Source organism: Oncorhynchus kisutch, linkage group LG5 (assembly GCF_002021735.2).
Source record: "Oncorhynchus kisutch isolate 150728-3 linkage group LG5, Okis_V2, whole genome shotgun sequence".
In the NCBI taxonomy this organism is placed as follows: domain Eukaryota; kingdom Metazoa; phylum Chordata; class Actinopteri; order Salmoniformes; family Salmonidae; genus Oncorhynchus; species Oncorhynchus kisutch.
The window spans coordinates 58478082-58501075 of record NC_034178.2 but is presented as its reverse complement, the minus strand read 5'-3'; the positions used below and the strand labels follow the sequence as shown (position 1 = coordinate 58501075).

General features: G+C 44.3%; 1 protein-coding gene and 2 long non-coding RNA genes across 3 annotated transcripts; 2 read left to right on the top strand and 1 right to left on the bottom strand.

Moving 5' to 3' along the window:
- Positions 1-1118: 1118 nt before the first annotated feature.
- LOC109891325 (ataxin-7-like protein 2) lies at positions 1119-9440 on the top strand. The gene is made up of 10 exons (XM_031825511.1): positions 1119-1357; positions 2566-2634; positions 3114-3438; positions 3632-4050; positions 4278-4360; positions 7063-7277; positions 7364-7544; positions 7695-7816; positions 7989-8853; positions 8999-9440. Exons 1-10 carry the CDS (start codon positions 1228-1230, stop codon positions 9014-9016), a joined length of 2427 nt encoding a protein of 808 aa, XP_031681371.1. The 5' UTR covers positions 1119-1227; the 3' UTR covers positions 9017-9440.
- A 570-nt stretch (positions 9441-10010) lies between these two features.
- Positions 10011-15534, top strand: LOC116374229 (uncharacterized). Its single transcript, XR_004210090.1, has 2 exons — positions 10011-10824; positions 11009-15534. It is a non-coding gene; the product is annotated as an uncharacterized LOC116374229 (long non-coding RNA).
- An 89-nt stretch (positions 15535-15623) lies between these two features.
- On the bottom strand, positions 15624-19706 carry LOC116374228 (uncharacterized). The gene is made up of 4 exons (XR_004210089.1): positions 19246-19706; positions 19035-19148; positions 17155-18918; positions 15624-16136 (listed from the first exon to the last, which is right to left on the bottom strand). It is a non-coding gene; the product is annotated as an uncharacterized LOC116374228 (long non-coding RNA).
- Positions 19707-22994: the final 3288 nt, after the last annotated feature.

The window sequence follows — 22994 nt, the reverse complement described above, 5'->3', positions numbered from 1 at the left end:
TAACATTTTCAACTACTTCACCATTCAGTGCAGATAGAGCTGCTTTCTATTGGGTGGGCAAGCTATTTACATGCATTGGACAGACAAGTGTGAGATGTGACTGAAATTTTGAAGTGCTGGGTATCTCGTTATGACATGCATTATTTGAATTAGTCCCATAGAATTATACCTACAGAGGAGCGGCTTCTGTGATGGAACTTTGAATGTCGTCCAAATTGTAATTTCAGCTTCATATTCATCTCCAGCACCACCTCCAACAACATATGTAAAAAAATATATTAAAAAAATGAGTTTGCCTAATTGGTTGATGTCATCTTTTTGACAAAACAATGTCTACTCATAATTGGTAAGATCACAATGTACACTGGAGTCATTGGAAACACTGATCTTGCTTTATTAAAAAATAAAATACATCTGGATCAGAGCTAGCTCGCTAACAAGCATCTGCATGCATAGCAGCAGCATAATTAAAATGACACGTCTTACCTTTTTGTACTTAAATTCAATGTGCAACGTGATAACTATATTTTTAACTAGCGTTGAATCTAATTTAAAACAAATCTATCCCTAATTTCTGAATCATGCTTGTAATTTCAGTGTGTGGGGGGCTGGGCTGGGCTGCACACGCTGGCAAAGATTTTCAGCTGGCAGGCATACACTGGAATAAGTTTGAGTGACAGGGAGGGCTTTGCATAGGCATTTTTTTTTTTTTGTACTGGGAAAAAAATGTCGAACGTGAAAGAACGTTATCAACCGGTTCCCATGCTTTTAAAATAACGGCTCTGTTCAGTATAGACGTTGCATGCCTCAACCAATGGTTGCAAGCCAGGTTGACTGTACGGTCAGGCACCAGATTGCTAAAAACTTGGTTAGCTGAGAAACTAGAAGCAATGCCTGGTCATTTTATGGCATTGAACTGTGCATGACAGACCAAAACCATCAGACTGTGGCCCTCAAGGACTGGAGTTGTGCATGCACCCCAGGGGACACAATCTGGGCTGGCCACCCTACCTTTTGTATATTTCAGTTTCAAGTTTACTACTGAAGCACAACAGAGCTTGAAATAGCAAGGCCTTCCCATCTCGTCCATAACATTCATAAACACTGAAGAGAGTCAAGTGACCTCCACTCGACAGGTACATGCGGGCATTTCATGAATGCGCACGCAGGTACTTCCCATCCCTGTCGTGAACGCGGATTATGACGTAAGTCACTTGCCGCGCAGTGATGATGGCGGTGCGTGAACGCGCAGTAAAAGTAATGGCTGCTCTGGAACGGCGGGTGCCTAGTCTCGATGATTTCGTGGGCGAAAGCTGGAGCGCCTGGGCCGAGAGAGCCAGTGTGACTGCGTCGGAAGGTAAGGGAGCACTTTGACATTGGTATTGTTAGATATCAAACCGATGGTCATTCTGTTGAGGGTTATTTTCGAGGAAACGGGCGGCAGCCTTAACCATGTTACCCAAACAAAGACCCGGCTGGGTCCTAGCGCTGGGAGGCTAACGTGTTGCTCTCTCCCAGGTCCTAGCGCATACGCCGTCTTCTCATAAAATAAGTGATAATCGTTTCTATTTGATCCTCGTTATGTCGTTTTATGTACACAGACAGACCATGGCAACCATTTGACAATATTCTCTCATTACAACGGCACACACCTAAATAAAACTATGGCCCTACAGCGGAATGCGTCTTGTATTAGTTGTAGCGATGGTTGGGCGAGCAACTTCTTGCCATGGAAAGCTAGCTAGCCGTATTAGCAATGAAGCTAAGCTAATACTTCTAGCAGTATGATAGACACCGGTGACGAAGGAGGAGTCTGATGCTGTTTCCACCATGTAACATTTAGGTAATCTAGCTTTTTATTTCAGGGCGTATTTTGAGTTATCGATTGATGGAATGGTGATGTGAACCTAATAAAACAATTTTTGGAAATACTGTGTATTCGAGGCACAATTCATTTTTTTTAGTTGCCAGGCGAGATCCGTGTCTTCAAAGCTCCAAGTGTGTGTGTGTGTGTGTGTGTGTGTGTGTGTGTGTGTGAATGAGCATAATTTCATCAGATCAGTGCACACGTGTATTAGGTCAAATATCATGTTCGTAGCATAATTCAAGCAACAGAGGTGCCAAATTCGCCATACAAAATGAAGTCACTTAACCAGTTTTCTTCCAAATTTACGTCCACACTGAAAGTGAATTCCTATATATATATACATCCTGTATGGAACCTGTACCTGCTGCTTATCTCTGATCTGTGTGCCAGTTGTGAGACCAGAGGTCCAGGTTCTGCTCCTGACTTCCTGTCTAGTAAACCCAGACAAGGGGATGACTCTTAATAGTGTCTTTCCCTCATCTCCTCTTCCCTTATCCACTGATGTTGAAGAACTGAACTGGCAAAGGTGTTTGTTTTCCATGTTGTTTTCACTTGATCTGCCTTTCAGATCATTGTGGATCAAAGGAAGATGTAATGGAGGAACCACCTCTTGACTATTGAGAGGCACCCAAAGGTTACTACACTAGCCTTGCATGTGTATCCTGTATGTACACCTCAGTCACAGTCTCTGTTTTCAGGCTCCGATGGAGATGACTGCAGCAAGAATGGGAAGAAAGCAGCCGAGGCAATGTCTCTTAGGAAGGAAGGTAAGTATTTTTTGGGACGCTTGTAAGATTACATCCTTCATACTTAGGTTTAGATTTGCCTCTAACATTACTAATCCGGGCATCTTAGCTAGCCACAGCCGAACATGCCTCTGCAGCACAAAATGTGTGTTTGTGTGTCCCAAACAGTGTGTGTGTGTGTGTGTGTGTGTGTGTGTGTGTGTGTGTGTGTGTGTCTTTCCAGATTTGATTCCTCTTCCTTTCGTGCTCGTGGGTGTCTTGTCTTAAGAGATGAATTTGGGGTTGGGGGGCACTGTTCTCTGTACCCAGGTGCCCTCTGGTAACCAGCCTGGCAGTCTGCAGCAGCAGATGTCTAACAGACGCTGCCTCGTGTGTGTTTGTCTGCCTGCTTTTGTTCCTGTGTTTCACGGAGAGGGAGACACGGTGATGTGTGTGTGTCTATACATACTTTCTTTGTGATTTCTCACCACCTGTTCCTCCTCTCGCTCCCCACCCACCAGACATGTCCATCTTCGGCCACTACCCGGGCCAAGATGACTTCTACTTGGTGGTGTGTAGCCACTGTGGCCAGGTGGTCAAGCCCCAGGCCTTTGAGAAGCATTGTGAGAGGAGACACGGCCCTCTGAGCAAACTGTACGCCCCCCTCCGCTCCACCCCTCCAGCACCCCAGCAGCGCCCCCGCCATAGCCACTCCCCATCCTCTGCCCACGCAACCTCATCATGGGAAGGGAGGAGGCAAGGGACTGGGGCACCAAGAGCAGCCCCCCAATCCCCATCCACACCCCCACAGTTCAGACACACCAAGCCCCCCAAGGAAGGAGTACGGTAAGAGGGAAGGGCTAGATGGATCAAGGGTGGGCGTTGAGTACGAGGTGGAATTATATAATGGGGGTGATCTTTCTCTATTTTCTTATTGTATCCATAACCATCTGAGATGTATTTTTTTTAATGTATTCTGATTATTAATTTCCATGTTTTAAACATCTGACCATGTTCTCATTCTCTCTTGTCCCTTCAGCCACTCCCACCTGGATAAGAGCCCCCACAGCGGCCATTCTGAATCAGCTGTGTTCAAGCAGCCTCCACCCCTGGAGCCTCCCCTGAGCTCCCCACCTCCCTCACTCAGAGACCCACCCTGGCCCCATGGAGGCACCCCACCCAGCCGGTCCTCCACCACCCCACCCAGCCGGTCCTCCACCACCCCGCCCGGCCGGCCCTCCACCACCCCGCCCAGCCGGCCCTCCACCACCACCTCGCCCGGCTGGCCCTCCACCACCCGGCCCTCCACCACCCCCCCGCCCGACCGGCCCTCCACCACACCAGCCGGCCGGCCCTCCACCAGTGAGAGGACACACACTCAGAGGAAGGAGGCCATAACGGTCCCTACCCTCCCTAGCCATCTCCGTGGACCAAGACCTTACAACAAAGTGGCCTCCAGTGAGTCTTCTTTTTTTAAATTTTTTTTTTAAAGAGAGTCAAGCCTCCCCCTCTGAACCTGTTTGTTGGGTCAAGAGTCTCTTGAATAGATTCATTTTAAAATAGTGACATCTTACCAGACTAGTGATCAAAGAGGAAAGGACACAAAGAAAGGAAGCTAGTGTAGACTATTGATTCACAGCCGTTTGATTGCTATTAAGACACTCTTCTCTTCCTGTCATCTCCAGGGAGAGAGTGTGATCTTGACAAGCACTGCGGAGTACTGGACTCCGAGAGGAAGAAAGTCTGCACTCGTCTCCTAACTTGCAATGTAAGTTCACACTCACCCTCTCATGTAAGCTCTCATTTTCCTCCCCTATCCCAGTCTCCTCTTCTTGTCCTAGCGATGATGTCACAGCACCAATTTTGCCCTCTCTCCTGCAGCCCCCCCCCCCCCCCCCCCCCCCCCCCCCCCCTCACACACACACACCTTGTGCACGTTTGCGGCAGAATTTAGTGGGAAAAGTATCTAAATGCTATCAAAACCATAGAAATCTTCAGTGTCAAAACTCCCCAAAGGCAGCCTGAAAAGTAGTGGAATTTGTCACTAGCCTCTTACCAGTAAAAGTCGCTGGAGGGGTCTGAAAACACATTAAATATAGTGACAAAAATCGCTACATTGGCAACACTGGGGGTGAAAGTAAGTCTGAGACGAGTAGAAGAAATAGTGCCATACCGGTTGAACATGAGCCTGTCACAACAATTATCACTGTTGGCTGTTACACTATTTATCATTACCACATGTCAACCGCATGAACATTTGCAAATGTACCGGAAAACGTATGGAATGGGCTCCAAAATGCAAGGTGGTTCAACGATAACAGTAACAGCGTGACCGAGACACGTTATAAGTGTAGACTGAATGTCAATGTCATCCCTTACACTTATTTGTGTTTTGTTAGATGTCTCTTTACATTCATCAAATGGCAGGTGCATTGTATGGCTGTGGAAATTATTTTCAGGACGAACGTGCGCAGGGAGCCTTTTGAAGTGTTTGCTTGGCAATCAGATTAAAACATAGCTGTTTATGTTAATGCCACATTAAAAAGTAATACATGTTCAACAACAATTCTTTACTACTAGGCCCACAGAGATCCTATTAAATGAATGAGATCCTATTAAATGAATAAGGAGATCCTATTAAATGAATAAGGAGATCCTATTAAATGAATAATTTACACACAAAGCATTTGTGTTTAGTGAGTCCGCCTGATCAGTGGCAGTAGAGCTGACCAGGGATGTTCTCTTGATAAATGTGTGAATTGTACTTTTGAGTGTCAGGGAAAATGTATGTAGGAGAAAGTACATATTTTTTCTTTACGATTGTAGTAAGGTAAAAGTTATAAAATATAAAAATTGTAAAGTAAAATACAGACACCCCAAACAGCAACTTAAGTAGTACTTTAAAGTATTTTTACTTGAGTACTTTACACCACTGGAGAGTAATAACTTCGCTCTTTATTTTTCTGTGATGATTTGGCACATTTAGAAAAGGGGAACTATCAGATACAGATAAGAGATATCTAGGTTATTATTACTATCCTATGATAATAGGAGGAGCTCCAATGATAATGGTCCCCTTCAAAACTAGTACCCCGTAGATAACATAGTAATTACTTCCATTTATGATGTCACATCGGGCATGGATTTCATACAGACACTTTTAAACAAAAAATGGATGACGTTACTAGTAGGCCTAATTGTGGAGTACCCCTTTTGGATTATGAGGGTGACTAATTTCTCTCCATTTTATGTTATTTTCTCTTCCTCTCACCTGTCTCCTGTTGTCTACACTTCAGCAATTTGTTGCTATAGCAGCATAATACACTGCGTCTAAATATCATGTTGCTTCGTGATTATGGTGTTGCCTTCATATTTGAAGAATCTGCCATATAAGGGAAGGGGTATTTTGTGTAGGGCATTGAGGACATTGTGGAATTAAATATTACCCCTAGTCCTAGAGCCCTGGTGTAGTTAGTGCTACGACCTCCTCTTTTCGTTATTAAAATCACTGATCTGACATGAATAGGAAGGTGACTGCAAAGTAGTAGAAACCTGACTTTCACCCATCCCGCCATGTTAGGTCAGTGATTACTTCAAGTTCAGATGAGGCTTTTGTCAAAGTACTCACATGGCCACTGTCTAGAGCTGGGAGCACAGGAAGTGTGTGTGTGTGGCGCAGGCTGCTGGTTTGTCTAAAAGAGGAACCCGGCCGTGTCGCTCAGTGCAAAGAGGGGTCACGTGTAGGCAGGAGCAGAGAACCCCATGTAAAGGAAATGGAAAGAGAAAGGAAAGGACCTGAGGAAACGGCTTCCCTCCCTCGTTCAGACGGCCTCGCTCCCTCGCTTCTCGTTCAGACAGCCACACTATCTTTCTTCATCTCTTTACCAAGATTATTTGATACAACAGTCTATTTCCATCAGCTGTTATACCTACATATTGTTGATGAAATGTTGCCTCTTTTTAAGTGCTTTCTACAAATCTCTCATGGTGGTTTAGGCTCTAGTTTCCTGTCTGCTTGGAAGTACCAAAGCCAGGTCTTCCCCTCATCCCCAACCCGTGTGCTGCTCTGAACAGATTGTCTCAGGCGTATGTTATGTGATTCAGGTCATCTCTAGCAGCACAGTTAAATGCTAATGAATCCCACCATGTCTCAGACCCATCTGTGCCTCAGAATGTGTTGATGAGAGAACAGATTTACTAATATCCTAAAATTTGTGAACTAGACTCATTTCAGACCATCGGGAGTTCCTAGGACTTGGCTGTCATAGGGGCTGGGTGCTATAGTTTTCATTTAAAAAACAGAAGGGAGTTTGGACAGCATCACCCATTTATTCACCATACTAGAATCACAGGCAGAATGTAATTTTTTTGAAGTTGACCAAATCCTTGTGTAAGAAATACATTTGATCAACAAAACAAGGATTAATGTCTAGTTTGTCTCCCTCGTCTGTTTCTTTCTCTTCTCCTTAGATTCACTCTATTCACCAGCGGAGGAAGGTTTCTGGTCGGAGTAAAAACTTTGACCAGCTGGTGACCGAGCTGAAGACGGGTGTCCGGATCCGTGAGCGGGGCGCTCAGACCCAAGAGGGGAGTGGCTCATGCCGGTCCCCCAGCCCAGAGGCCCAGAGGGACCCCCTAGCACCCCCACACTGCAGGAGGCCCCTCACCAACAACCCTGCCTTCAGGTGGAGGGCTAATGTTATCAACTGTGGTCAAATCATAGTAAAGGTCTTGTGGTAGATGTGGTCCAAATATGAATGTCTGTCTTCAGTCGGTCCAGGGCTTCTTCGGAGAGTGCTCCAGAGGAGGAAAAACCTTGTCAAGAGGAGGGTAGCACCCAAGCCCCATCACCCCTCACCCATGGGCGCATTTCCAGCGATGAGAGCGAGGGAGAGGGGCCTGAGGAACCAATCGAATACCCCTCGTCCTCTTGGCACCCTAAACCAGCCGCGGTAAGATTACAGGATGTCAACAACTACTCCTAGTATTATTACTGCAGTGTGTTGACCTTTTGACAGCTGTACAACGCAAGAATGTTGCCAACACGGGCCGTGTTATCACTCCCCTAATTCCCCGTGCTCGGTCTCTTGTCCTCTACCTAGGGGTGTTCATTTGGCAGTTATGTGATGGGTCATGGTGTGTACACCTTTGACCGGCGGCTCCACCACCTTCGGTCGGCGCTCAATGCCATGGTGGAGCAGCACATCAGCGCACACCTCTGGAAGTAAGATTTCTTTCAATGTGTGTCCTGTGGGAGCTGTATACGAGGTCTACTGGTGTAATTGTTTGGCATAACGGCTACATAGTGCTCTTTTCCTGATTGTTTTCTCTCTGGACAAAGTATTGAATTGTAGTTTTCTGTCTGGATCTAATACAGATATATTTTCTCTCTGCAGGAAAATACCTCAAGCATCAGACCTCCAGTCCCAAAGTCCCTCTGTGAAGAGCATCTCCTCTTCCTCTCCCTCCTCATCCTTCTCTTCCTCTCTACATTCTAAAGTCAGGACAGGAAGCCACAGAACCACCCCATCCCTCAGGCCTTCCTCCCATGGACCAGGGAGGGAGACACGCCTACAAATCGCCTCCCACTCCACAGCCATTAACCAATCAGAGAATTCCAGTGGCAGTGGCAGCCATATTGTAGCCCCTGCGCCCCCTCCTGTCCGCCAGGCAGGTCCAGGGCGACCGCTAGGTCCCGGAAGGACCAAGAACCCGGTGGGGCGACCCAGCAAGCAGCAACTGAGACTCAGAGAGGAGGAGGCGGCAGCAGCAGCACTCCGTAAACGTGAAGCCCCATCACAGGAGGGTGAGCACTCCAGCCCAGACAGGAACTCTATCATCCTACAGGACCGGAGACTGCCCCCAACCAGTTCCTTTAAGACCACCCCGCCCACCCCTCACAGCCAGACCAATGGCACCCTCTCCCCCAGCAGCAAACCCCGCCCCCAGCCATCCCCCTCGGAGCCCCATTCACCAGCATCTGCCTGGTTGTTTAAACGGACACACCCACCCTCTGGACACACTTCCTCCCCACCCGATCCTCACTTCCGCAGGGGGGACTCAGGACTGCACGGGAGGGGGGCAACGGGGTACGACCATAGGGGTCTGGGGAAGAAACGCAAGGGGGGCAGCAGTGAACCCTCTCCCCCCTCCAAACCGCACCGCCTGCCCTCCTCCCCTCACTCCAATTTCTACCCCTGGAAGGACAGTAAGGGGGGAACACTGCCTGGTGGGGTGGAGAAGAAAATGGGCACACAGAAGGTGGGTTGAGGCAGTTGTTGTAAGTAATATGTTGCAATTTACGATTATATAAGGAATATGTTATCTACATATGGTACAAGTTATGTTATCCTAGTTTTTGTGACTATAAAGCAGCCATTTGACTGTTTTCCTGCTCTCTCCACAGCCAAAACTGCACCATTAAGAGTGCCTGCCTTACAAGCTACTGAGGGAGTCAGCCCTGCCTGTGCTGTCAGACATCATGCCTCAGACTGTGGCTACAGGACTCAAGAGATGTGTGTGTGTGAGTGTGACTTGATATTCAAGCCAATGTTTGTTTGTGTATGTCTTTTGACTCCTATATGAGTGTACAGGTAGGTGTGTGTGTGTGTGTGTTGTGTGTGTGTGTGTGTGTGTGAGCGAGAGTGCTTATGACCAATAAAGTATGAGTTATGTGTTCAGTTCCTGAGTCGGTGTGTGAGTTTGCTGCTGTTGGTGAGTGTGTGCAGGACAAAGGGGACATGTGAATTTCTGTGTATGAATTTAGAAATACCTCAAGACCTTCTGGTTATGCTGCTAAATAAATATGTTGGTTTATAAAAATTGATTAAAAATATCCTTTACACTTGCTTGAAGTTGTGGCCATTCCTTTATTATGAGGCTGGTATAGGAGGAGCGGGGGTTACCAAATAATTATTTATTGCACCCTTGACAGATACTTCTGTGTCCCAAATACCGTTTTATTTTATACAAGCATGGCAGTCTGAGAAATTATCTCACTGTATTGTCTAATTACTGTTGTATGATGCCTGTATATTTAGTATTGACAGACCATTAGGGTAGGCGACACACCTTCGCGTCAAGGAGCGCTCAGATAACATTTTATCGCTCAATGGACTGCATTCCTTCACGTCATGTCAATGCAATTGGGACCACTCCCTTTTGAGAGGTTGTGTTTTTTATATGATATAGACACATTTTACTCATCCTCGTTCATATCAACCGTTACGTATTATAACGAGTGCGTGCAATTAGGACAATGCGCGCTCTTCCTGGTAGGATACCGGCTCGTGCTGCTGAAGTACCGGATGTCTCCCTGATCTGAGGTCGCGATGTTTCTTTATCCAAGCCTCTGAAAGGTCGTCCTTAGTTGCCACAGTCATTAGCCCAGCCCATTTCTACATTTTATCTAATTAAAATGTGATGTTGAACCTAAACTTAACCTTAACCACCATACTAACTTTATATTAAGTCCAAAAAGTTAGTTTTTGTTTTCATGAATGATTTATTACGATATAGCCATTTTGACTTTGGCTGTGCAATCTAGTGCAAACCTGTAAAATGTCTTATCCACCGATTGGTCATCCCCAGGAAGTGGATTGAAGAACCCACCTGATCGATTTGAACCAGTAGTTGTACAGTATAATTATAATTGCGCAGGACTAAAAGTGGCTGCTAGATTTAAGCGGTTTGTTGTCTGCGGGATGTCCAGGAATAAAACCGGCCGGATTGGAATTTGATTTAGTCTATGGAGGTGCGGAACGGGAAAACGCTGCCCTTTCATAATCTCTTAAACGGGAGGGGATTTACTGTCGAGTGTCGACTAATCCATTGAAGAGACTGCATGTCTCGTTTCGCGACATCGTTTTCTTGTGATGTTTTGGTCAACAGTTTGTGACATTGTTGCAGCGCTAACGTTAGAGTCCCCAGCGCGGTCACAGGTAAACTGGCGCCAACGGTTCAAGAAGAATAACTGACCATATTCATCTTCGAACTATTCACCATGTTTCTGCAACTGTACAGAGACCTTCGGTTTTGTCGTTGTACAGTCAGTCTGAATGCTATCAGATAGCCGAGGGGAGATGAGGGCTGATGTGGAGTACAGCCCGGTCGGCGAGGGGCTGTGGATGAGCGAGTTCTGGCTCCATGTGTGGATGCGGAGGGTCGCCGTGATCGCTGCCCATGTTATTGCCTTTGGTCTCACTGTGCTGATTTCACTACTTTCTGGAACAAGTGAGTACCCTAAATGTCTGTCACTACTAACTGTACTGTCACTACTAACTGTATCAGTTGATCAATTATCAGAGTGCTGCTCTGGTGCTGGGCTGGAGAAAAAAACAGCAAAGTATTGATCTCAAGGACTAGGGTTGATGACTACAGTAGTAACCTACATTTAAACAATGCATCTGTGTTTCAGGTCTCTTTTCCTGGCATCCTGTTTGTATGTCTAGTGAAGTAAGTGGTCCTAATGGCATAAACATGACACACACAAACACTGGCTGAAGTGTAGTACTATACCAAAATACCAGCTATGTCTAGTTTTAGTTAAGGTAATGTCACTGTGGCAGATGAAGCTCTATGGCATCTTATTTCTGCTGTGACATGTACACTGCCATGTCATGCCTCTCCGCTGCAAAGGAATTATACCAACACTGTATGTCTATCTTTTAAGATACCAAGTATGCATCCTAGGATGTGGACTCGCACATACAGTAGAGTACAGTAGATACAGTAGCCAATAGACACAGACATACATACGTGGTATCTTAAAAGATAGACATACAGGTAACTGCCAAAATGAAGATAACACCAACATAAAGAGTCTTAATAGGGTGTTGGACCACCAAGAGCCAGAACAACTTCACTGTTTTCTATGATTACATTACATTTTTCAAACAATATAGACATATACAGACACAACAAAAAAAACGATAGACGCACACAAACATCAATGACATCACATCTGTCCAGACCCACATGTTCCCACCGCATCTCCAGTGACATAGAACGTGTGAACATGTAAGATGAACAAACATTTAACAGAGAACACACCAAAGACATAAAGCAAGTACTTCTTTGTACTTTGTGCCTTTTTAGGGCTTATAAACTCTAACTCATCACCTAATGTACCAAAAGACTGGATTATGTCATTGTAAATACATTGGCGAAAGACTGCCACTTAAAGCTGCAAATATGTAACTGTTTGGGCGACCTGACAAAATGCACAAAGAAATATGAGTTAAAGATCTATAATTTTCTTTGAAAGCAAATCTAAGGAGCAGTAGATCTGTTCTATGTGCTCTTTCTATGCTTCCTGTTTTTTAAGTTTCGGTTTTCTGTCTTACTTTTGGTTTTGTACGCCAGCTTCAAACAGCTGGAAATACAATATTTTTGGTTCTGGAAAATATATTTCACAGCGGTTTAGATAGTACAGTTATTCTGTACACTATACTTGCTTGTTTTGTCACTTAAACTGAAATAATAACTATTAGAATTTTAGTAACCAGGAAATGGCGGTGCGATTTCTGCATAGTGCATCTTTAAATACTGTGGTCAATTTATAATACCTTGTGAATTAAAGTATAGTGGCTGGCGGGGCTCTACTTGGGGAGAGTGGGTCCACCGAAAGACCGAAGTGAGATGAGTGAAGAGGCATCACACATCCTTCAGGGAAATGTCTGATGCCCTCCCAGCCACCCGTCCCAATCCCTCAGATGGAGCCCATCTCCACTCTCACCAATAACCACCATTGGATCCTAGCTATAATGGCAAACAAGGAATAACGATGACTTGACTTCCTCTCCTAATTTGGCATTGTTGTCATGCTCATCAAACCATTCAGTGACCACTCATGCCTTGTGGATGGGGGAATTGTCATTATATGGGGGCATAGCCATGGTCGCCAAAATAATGGTCCGCACTGCATTTTTATACATGACCCTAAAAGCATGATGTGATTTTAATGACTTAATTAACTCAGAAACCACACCTGTTTGGAAGCACCTGCTTTTTATGTACTTTGTGTCCCTCATTCCTCAAGTGTTTCCACTTTTATTTTGGCAGTTACTTGTACATACTTAGTATCATAAAAGATAGACACAGACAATGGTGTAGTGGAGGGTATAAGCCGGTATATGCCATTTACCAAGGTATTTTTCAGTGGGCATTGCGTATACTCCTTAATCCCCACATTGCTTATAAAAGTAGTGTAGTGAAGGTATACGCCTATCAATGGCTGATGGATCAGATCAGAATGTTTAGCTTTAAAAATAAATCTGAAACCTGTGAATGACAGACTCATGTTTGTTTCAGTAGTAGGCCTACTATTAGCCTACTGGCACAGAGTGTGAAAGACTAATATGAGATTTATAATTTTAAGTCATTCAGAGTATGTCACTGTTTCTCATATAATTTTTATATAATATAGTATATGCCATTTAGCAGACACTTTTATCCAAAGCAACTTACAGTCGTGTGTATACATTTTATGTATGGTTTGCCCCGGGAATCAAACCCACAACCCTCGCTGTGCAAGTGCCATGCTCTACCAATTTTTCACACAGGGCGCCTTTCCTTCACCGTGCGGGCCGTTAAGGGAAATGTTTGGTAAAATGACAGTATACTACCACTCCAGGCACCACCACCACTGGACACAGATATACATACTAGGTATCTTGAAAGATTATCACCTGGCACTCAGTCTTACACAAGTACATATACAATCGACTAACTGGAGACAACGTTTGTTGTGCTGACACACCTATAAACACCTGGGTGTGGCCATTGTATCCTGATGACCTTGTATGGGACCTGCCCTGAGAGGCTTATGAAAGCGGACCACTACTGGGACAGAGCGGATGTAACTGAAGTCGTCTCCTTTGCTTCATCTGTTTCTCTAGATGCTACTTTGCACATTTTATCCAGCAAACAATAACTCTGAGACACTACTGTATCTGGATGGTTTAAGGGAATACAGTACCTACTTTACTGTGTATCAACCTGAATCTGTGGTTGTGAGCAGAGCAGCTATGTGGATGTGTATTTTACCAACCCATTTTTATCAGGGGTCGGCAACTAGATTGAGCCGCGGAATGTTTTTTGTCAGAGCAAATTGTCAGGGGGCTGGAACATAATTATGTAAATTTGCACATAACACTGCAAATTGACCACAACTAAGTCCAAAAATAGATTTGATTTGAAAATAACAATCATTTCATACCTCGATTACATTGAGACACAATCACATATCTTTTTATTTCATTTGTAAGAATACATGGGAAAAGATTTCCTAAATTAAACACATTTTTAGCTGAATTCCTGGTGATATTAGTATAGTTGTACCTGAAACTAAAATCACTCACGGGACGGTTTTGGCTCGCGTGTTGCCGACCCCTGCTTTATATGTTCTATTCATGATTTGTCTGTGTGTGTTGTCAGTCACACTATGTTACTGAACATTAGCCTCTATGACACATTTCAAAAGTGTCATATCTGTTTTTATTTTAACCCACTTATGTTTAACCCATGCAGGTTGTCTTGCCTGAGTCAATGGGAGAACTGTGTGTCTTGTGGCAGTTTCATTGACACTTGAAGGTATTTGTTTTTTCTAAGTGAGGATGTGTTTTGGTCTATTTTTAAACTTTGTGCGCCAGGGCTTTCAAACAAAGGCCTATTGGATGTGCCAGCACAACGCCTAAACTTCTCCCAGTCTTGTTCAGTAGATAGAAACATGTAACAAATGGTCATAATACAATGATCAATTTACCTTTATCTATTTAAAGAAATAGTGACCAAATACCAGAATGTTGTTGGTCCATTTCTATACTTGATAAAGTGTAAATAAGTAAAACTACACACGAAAAGGGAAAAATATATTATGAGACCATAATCAAATATTTGTTTAAGGAGGTGCCTGTTTTTTATTCCTCAAGTCTTCCCTGCAGGAGTAAAGGAGATGGTTGTTAATGTTGTATCCACCGAGATCCCTGTGTGTATATTCCCTGCTATTCTATATCATGTAAGTCCCGCAAACTCAACTCTGGACCTCGAAGCCAGTGAGTATTTTAAAATGGTTCCCCTCTAATTAGGGACGGATTTAGACATGAGAAATGAGGTGGGTGCAATTCATTATCAGGTAGAACAGAAACCATCAGGCTCCAGACCTCGTAGGGTAAGAGTTGAATAACCCTGATGCAGGTCAAAGTTTGCAAGTTACTTGGTGTATGGCCAATAAAATGGCATTTGGTACCCATGTTGTGAAACGCAAATCTCTTCTCTGCTTGACTTGCCTGCAAAACCAATGCAACTCCCTGTTTTAAATTCTGCTTATGGCCTCATTTTAACTAACACAAGGCTTGTTGCGTTTACTGATTACGAGTGGCTGAATGTAGTTTCTAAGGTGGTCTTTCAGTATGATTATATGGTTTGAGTTGAGGGGACCAGGCAAATCAAACCAATGTATGTATACTTGCAGAATATATTTATTTTCCAAATGCAACAAGTTCACAGTACGATTTCTGTTTGAAATGAGAACCTCTAAAATGTAGGTAGGCTATTCTACTCAAGGCTATGACCTTCAAACCCAAACGGTGTGCTTATTAGCATAGGAAGAAGTGACCACTAACCACTGATCCAGCAGTAGATATTTTCTCATCCCCCTGTTAGCATTAATATCAGGTAGGGAAAATCTAGTCATATATAGATCTGTGTTTGACGGCAACATCGACCTCAAGTGTGTTCATTGAATAAGCTGAGTATATATTAATGGTCAGTAATTTGGGTTCGTTTTAAGGAGGCACATACCTCCTCAGTCAAGCATGTATATACACCAGACTGACTATGATTCCGTCTAGTGAACCATTAATGTAAGCTCGCGGCAATAGACAACTATGGTTGCTGTGAACCTGCTGATGTGTTGTGTCTCAATAAAAACCTTGAATCCCATTATTTGTTTGAGGAATAATTCTATTGTTGGTAAATATTATTTAAAGGTTCTGGAAAGTAGTGTTTAAAAAAAAAAACTCATACGGTGCTGGATTTCACAGATTTATCAACCAACCGTGTACAACACTCATACAGCAAGGCTTCACACGCCAGTTCAAAAGGAAATAAATACTAAAGATTCATACACAGCTCTACACAGGGCAATAACAGAGTGATTATTAATAAAAAGACACCAATCCTGAGGGTTCAAAGGTTACGCTTTGTCACTTAGTGTATAAGCGTACACACCATCTCAATATTTACAGCTATTACAGGATACAAAACTAGTGGCATTGACAGTGTCAAGTTTGTTTCATTCATTCCAAGCTGCCACTATTGCTAGGACAGTTCCTCCTTCTCCAGGAAGTAGAGACTAGGGGTCAGAGGTCACCTCCACATATAAAGGTGACGGTTCCGTTCAGTAGGTCCTCCAGGTTAACCACCATCACCTCCGTGCTTGAGAGACCATCCTCTCCGTCTCCCAGGGCAACAAACACCTGATGGGATTGGTCCATAGAGATCACTTGTTCTGCCCCACCAGCAGTGTCCTCTGTCTCAATCACCTAATAGGAGGAATGACATGTCATTCACATTTCACTATCTTCCCATAGTTACTAACATAGATATACTGTATGAGATAGGAGAAAACATATAGGAGCGCCTAGAGCCAAAGCCACCCCCTGTCATCCCAACCCCTATTCAATAGTGTAGATCACCCATATGTTTAAAAAAAATTATGTGTACACGCTTGACTAAGTGCTTTGGATATTATAAGCAATAGAGTACCATAGTATGAGTCATAATACCCATAAAACCTAGCGGTCAAACAGGGAAATATTTTGATAGGCTTACCCTGGCGTGACGTTTTGATAACAGTGTAAATCTCTCTAGGACAAGGTGTCTTTTATCATTATAGTCATCTATTTACCCACCAAAAATGAAACAATGATTAGCTGCTAATGTGGCAATCATAAAGAACTACAAATGCCATGATGATCTGGGCGAGACTGCCGAATCGAGACAAAGCTAAGAATCTCTGGATTAACTATCTAACGTTAGTTTAATGTAGTAACGAATAAATTGTCTAAATATCTTTAAATGGACAATTCTGTGAACTGTCTTGTGAAAATGTTAAATTGACACAATACCTGTTAGCAAAGGTGTCAGCTAGAGATGACATGCAGGACCTTGCAGGGACTCATTTTGTATTGATGTCTATTTTGATGCAAATTGCATTTGAATCAGAGTAAATGGAGCCGAATATATTGAAAAAGGTCACCTTGTCCGAGAGAGATTTACATGGTTATCAAAACCAGGGTAAACCTACACGAAACAGGCCTTATTTGAAGCCTTTCTAAAATAGTCTATGGGAAAAATGAATGGTGGAAAAATGATTGGAACCATTTTCCTGTTTGACAACTAGATTTTATGGAAATTATGACACCTCCACTGTGGGGCTCTACATGGTGAAAAATTACACTTAGTCTATCAGAGGGATAGATGGGGCCATTACCCCTATTCAACCCTTTCGGAAGTGCTTAGGGGTTAGAGTTTTAAGGATTGATTTAGGATGCATTTTACCATCTGGGATCTGGAGGCCTGCTCCTGCTCCTCTAGCGCCCCTATGTGGCAGGAGAGCAAGTGCTCCTGGAGCTACAGCTGGCAGAGAGAGCAGCTGAACACTGCCCCCTCCTGGCTGAAATGCTCGGTGCTGGCGTGCTCCTGCACCTCAGCCTCGCTGGGGGAACAGGCTGGGACAGTACAGGCACTTCACCACTGATGAGTCTGGGAGGATACAGGGGAGAAGAGCTCAATACACATGCACAGAGAGCAGACACGGCCACAGACAGATAGAACTGTATGTTAGGAGTATAGCAGTAAGACATCACAGCTCTTTCCTGATGGCAGGTCTGGATTCCCCACCAGCAGCACGTCAGAATCAAACATGCCTTTAGGAGACACAAGGGATTGGAAGGAATACATAATACACCCCAAATGGCATATTCCTTAACAGGGATGGACAACACTAAACCAACAACAACAAGAAGATATGTCAGTTGGGTACCCAAGCAAATAAAAGGGGGGGTGGTTGTAATGTAATAGCATGGACAGGGTAGGTTAGGTCTGAAAGCCTTTCCTGGGTCTCACCCCAGCTGTGGGTGTCCTCACCTGGGTTCCTCTGGTGCTTAGCCAGGCTCCTGGCACTAGGGAAGAACTTACAACATACGCTGCACTGCATCAGAGACTAGAGCTGTCGGTGGGTCTGTCCTGCAAACACCTCTGGGTGGCTGGTACGGTTATGATACCACAGGCCTGACATTTGTTGTGTGCGGAAAGATATGATAAGTAATATAATATATTCCACTTAGCAGACACTTTTATCCAAAGAAACTTTGTCACGCGTGCATACGTTTTACATATGGGTGTTCCTGGGAATCGAACCCACTACCCTGGCGTTGCAAGCACAAGGCTTTACCAACTCATCCTTTAATAGTAAAGCATGAGAATAAAGGTGTGTGTTCTATAGGCCAATGTGTGGACTTCTGGCAGGACTTCTGGCAAAGCTTGCAGCGGTATGGTGTTCCCCCAGCGTGCACAGCTATGTGTTTCTCCAGTAGGACAGGGTTGGTGAACATCTTGTTGCACTCAGGACACTGGTGGAACTCCTTGGGGTGGCACTCCTGGATGTGCTTCCAGTGGTCATCCAACGAGGGAAAAGTCAGATGACATTTCTGACAGTCATGGAGCTCTGAGATGTCTGGAGACAGGGTGGGGGGAGAGAAAAAGAGAGAGGAGGGTGAAAACAAAGACATTTGTTTTCAAACAGCTTCTCTTCAAAGTGCTCTGTGCACTTGCTGTGCAACTGGGTCCTGGACTTTGACGGGCCGCCCCCAGGAGGTGAGGGTAGGAAACATCTCCGCTGATCCTCAAAACTGGGGCCCCACAAGGGTTCGTTCTCAGCCCTCAGGATCACATAAACAAACTTAAGTCAAACACACTTAAGTCAACCTCAGTTGTCTTGCAGAACATGTTGGCTAAAACTGAAAGACTGGTAACCATGCCACTGCCCTTATTTCTCCTACTCTGTACCTTTAGCTCCCTGTCTGCTGTTCTCTCCTTGCAAAGCAGCAGTGTTGCCAAATGGGGGTTAAACTCCTTGAGCAGGCCTAGCAGGGTGAGTAGTGTCTGGGCTGAGAAACTCCTTTTCTCCCTCACCTCTGTTCTGGAGCCTATGGAACACAGCAGGACCCCTGGGATCTCCCTCACCTCTGTTCTGGAGCCTATGGAACACAGCAGGACCCCTGGGATCTCCCTCACAGCACGACTGTAATAATGCTGTAAACGCTGTGGAGGAAGAGTGGTTCACACACACCACTGTGTGTTAACGACTGGAGTGTTGTGTTGAATTGTGTGCTCTGTCAGATTAGAGACCACTGTTTCCAGTCATGCCAAAGTTTCACCTGTTTCTCCTCAGTGGAGATATCGTCCCAGGTCTGCAGTGCTCTCAGCCACTGCTGCACATCCTCCATCTCCAACTATATTGGCACCTCCCTGAGACAGGGGGTCCACGTCAGCTGCAACCAGGAAATACAATATTAGTCACCTGAGCATAAAAAAAACAGGATACAGAACATTGTGATAAAGTTTTATTCCATTTGAATTGAAACCCACCTGTGCTCTCTGGAAGTTGTAGGTGAGCTCTTTTAGATGGTGGGCCGGCCTTCTCTTTCCTGTCCTCGTTCATATTCATTGACTCGCTATGTTTGGCTGCTGTGGTCACTCCACCTTCCAAACCTCCCTCACCCACCTCTGTCCCCTCTGGAGTCCAGGTGAAGGGAATCTTCACACCACACTCTCCAATGCTAGGGGCAGCTGTCTCTGGGGAAGCTGTGTGCTTGGCCCCCTGGCTCTGAAACTGTTTGAGCTGTGATTGGGTGGCGGTGGGTGGAGGTGAGACTGGTTGTGTAGTCGACTGCCTCATCAGGTTGGTGTCGATGTTCTTGTTTAAACCCTTTACAATGAAGATCTGTGAAGTTATTTGGATTTTAATTAATTATCTTTGAAGGACAGGGTCCTAGTGTTAGCTAATCAAAGTTTATCATTTTAAAAGGCTAATTGATTATTAGAAAACCCTTTTGCAATTATGTTAGCATAGCTGAAAACTGTTGTTCTGATTAAAGAAGTAATAAAACTGTCCTTCTTTAGACGAGTAGAGTATTTATTTTTTTAACCTTTATTTAACTAGGCAAGTCAGTTAAGAACAAATTCTTTTTCAATGATGGCCTAGGAACACTGGGTTAACTGCATTGTTCAGGCAGATTTTTACCTTGTCAGCTCGGGGATTCGATCTTGCAACCTTTCAGTTACAAGTCCAACACTCTAACCACTAGGCTACCTGCTGCCCCCTGTATCTGAAGCATCAGCATTTGTGGGTTCGATTACACGCTCAAAATGGCCAGAAACAAGGACCTTTCTTCTGAAACTCGTCAGTCTATTCTTGGTCTGAGAACGGAAGGCTATTCCATGCAAGTAATTGCCAAGAAATTGAAGATCTTGTTCAATGTTGTGTACTACTCCCTTCCTAGAACAGTGCATACTGGCTCTAACCAGAATAGAAAGAGGAGTTGCAGGCCCAGGTGCACAACTGAGCAAGAGGACAAGTACATTAGTGTGTCTAGTTTGAGAAACAAGACGCCTCATAAGTCCTCGACTGGCAGCTTCATTAAATAGTACCCGCAAAACACCAGTCTCAACGTCAACAGTGAAGAGGCGCCTCAGGGATGAAAAGCAGCCAACAAGTGCTCAGCATATGTGGGAACTCCTTCAACACTACTGGAAAAACATTCCAGGTGAAGCTGGTTGAGAAACTGCAAAAAATTACCTCGGCCCCATGGCATAATATGTAGAACTGCAGAAAGCGTGCTTTAAAACAAACATTTTCGCTGCGCCCCATGGCAAATTGTGTAGAATTGCAGGAAATTAATTTTAGAACATTCATTTTTATTTTATGGGGGGGCGGGGTTAAATCTAAGATCTTTGCAGACCAGGATTATACATAGATTTTCAATACGATTTAAGTCAAAACTGTAACTAAGCCACTGAGGAACATTTAATGTCGTCTTGGTAAGCAACTCCAGTGTATATTTGGCCTTGTGTTTTAGGTAATTGTCCTGCTGAAAGGTGAATTTGTCTCCCAGTGTCTGTTGAAAAGCAGGCTGAACTTGGTTAGCTTTATTCTTATTTTTATCACCCCAAAAACTCTGGCAGCAGCCACCACACTTGAAAATATTGAGAATGGTACTCAGTGATGTGTTGGGATTTTCTCTAAACATAACTCTTTGTATTCAGGACAAAAAGTTATTTTTCTTTGTCACATTCTTTTCAGTTTTACTATAGTGCCTTATTGCAAACAGGATGCATGTTTTGGAATATTTTTTATTCTCTACAGGATTCCTTTTCACAAATTTATGTTAGTATTGTGTTTGTTAGTATGTTGTTTTCAATCCTCAGGTATCTCCCATCACAGCCAATAAACTATGTAACTGTATTCAAATCACCATTGGCCTCAGGGTGAAATCCCTGAGCAGTTTATTTTCTCTCCGGAAACTGAGTTAGGAAGGACACCTGTATATTTGTACTGACTGGGTCTATTGATACACCACCCAAAGTGTAATCAATAGGAAGGACACCTGTCTCTTTGTACTGACTGGCTCAAAGGGATGTCAAAAAGTGCTATACAGAAAACCAGCCTAAATCCCCAAAAGGCAAGCAATGGAGAAGCAGTGAAAGGCAGGAAGGCAGGAAACTCTAGAAAGGCAGGAACCTAGGAAGAAACCTAGAGAGGAACCAGGCTCTGAGGAGTGGCCAGTCCTCTTCTGGCTGTGCCAGGCGGAGATTATATTGCCATTAAGGTCAGATTGTTCTTCAAGATGTTCAAACGTTCATAGATGACCAGCAGGGTCAAATAATAAATCAGTGGTTGTAGAGGGTGCAACAGGTTAGTACCTCAGGAGTAAATGTCAGTTGGCTTTTCATAGCCGAGCCTTCAGAGGTAGAGACAGCAGGTCCGGGCCAAGGTAGCACTTCCAGTGAACAGGTCAAGGTTGCCTAGCCGCAGGCAGAACAGTTTAAACTGGAGCAGCAGAAGGACCAGGTGGACTGGGGACAGCCTGGAGTCATCAGGCCAGGTAGTCCAGAATCATGATCCAGGGGCTCAGGTCCTCCGGGAGGGGAAGGATAATTAGAGGGAACATATTTAAATTCACAGAGGACACCAGATAATACAGGAGAATTACACCAGATATAACAGACTGACCCTAGCTCCCTAGCACATAGACAACTGCAGCATAGATACTGGAGACTGAGACATTGGTGAGTCAGGGGACACTGTGGCCCCGTCCGGCGATACCCCCAGACAGGGCCAACTAGGCCGTATATAACCCCACCCACTTTTCCAAAGCACAGCCCCCACACCCCTAGAGGGATATCAACAGACCACCAACTTACTACCCTGAGACAAGGCTGAGTACAGACCACGAAGATCTCCTCCACCGCATGAGCCCAAGGGGGCGCAAGGGCAGTTAGTCGCTCCAGTGCCTTGCTGTTCACCTTCGCACCCCTTGGCCAAACTACACTCAATCATAGGACCTACTGAAGATGAGTCTTCAGCAAGGACTTAAAGGTCGAGACAGAGTCTGCGTCTCTCAGAGATATGCAGACCATTCCATAAAAATTTTGCTCTATAGGAGAAATCCCTGCCATTTGCGGAGAAATTATAGGGACAATAAGGAGGCCTGCGTCTTGTGACCGTAGCATACATGTAGGTATGTACAGCAGGACCAAATCGGAGATTAATTTATAAACATGAAAAAAAAAAGTCCACTTTGACATTATGTAGTATTGTGTAGGTTAGTGACAAATCTCAATTTATTCCATTTTAAATTCTGGCTGTAACAGCAAAATGTGGAAAAAGTCCAGGAGTGTGAATACTTCCTGAAGGCACTGTATTCTAGTCATGGGTCATCTGATAACTACTGCTGTACATACCTTTTCTATTCATATACACACAAACTTTCTGGATTCTGACTGCTTGTTCTGATACTTTTTGGTTATTTTATTGCTAAATATGACTCCTGTCAGAGCTAGAAACATAAGCATTTCGCTGCACCTGCGATAACATCTGCAAATCTGTGTACATGACCAATAAACTTTGAATTCAAAAACACACACCATGCTCTCTTGTAGATGCACTACGCATCCAGACTTGGTTTACTATGTGTGTTAGAGAACGAGAGTCGATACTTTATCAATAACGTAGTGGTCAAAGCATTGAGGTATGAAAGAACGGGTCAGAGAGACGGTTTCCCAGACACATGATTAGGCTTAATCTGTATTGGGGAAACCTCCCCATGGTTGTTTTT

Bases quoted from the DNA above. Each gene is read 5' to 3' on its own strand.
- LOC109891325 (XM_031825511.1), top strand. From the start codon at position 1,228: ATGATGGCGGTGCGTGAACGCGCAGTAAAAGTAATGGCTGCTCTGGAA. The intron at 4,361-7,062 runs GTAAGTTCACAC...TCTTCTCCTTAG, and splicing joins CTCGTCTCCTAACTTGCAAT to ATTCACTCTATTCACCAGCG. The intron at 7,817-7,988 runs GTAAGATTTCTT...TTCTCTCTGCAG, and splicing joins ATCAGCGCACACCTCTGGAA to GAAAATACCTCAAGCATCAG.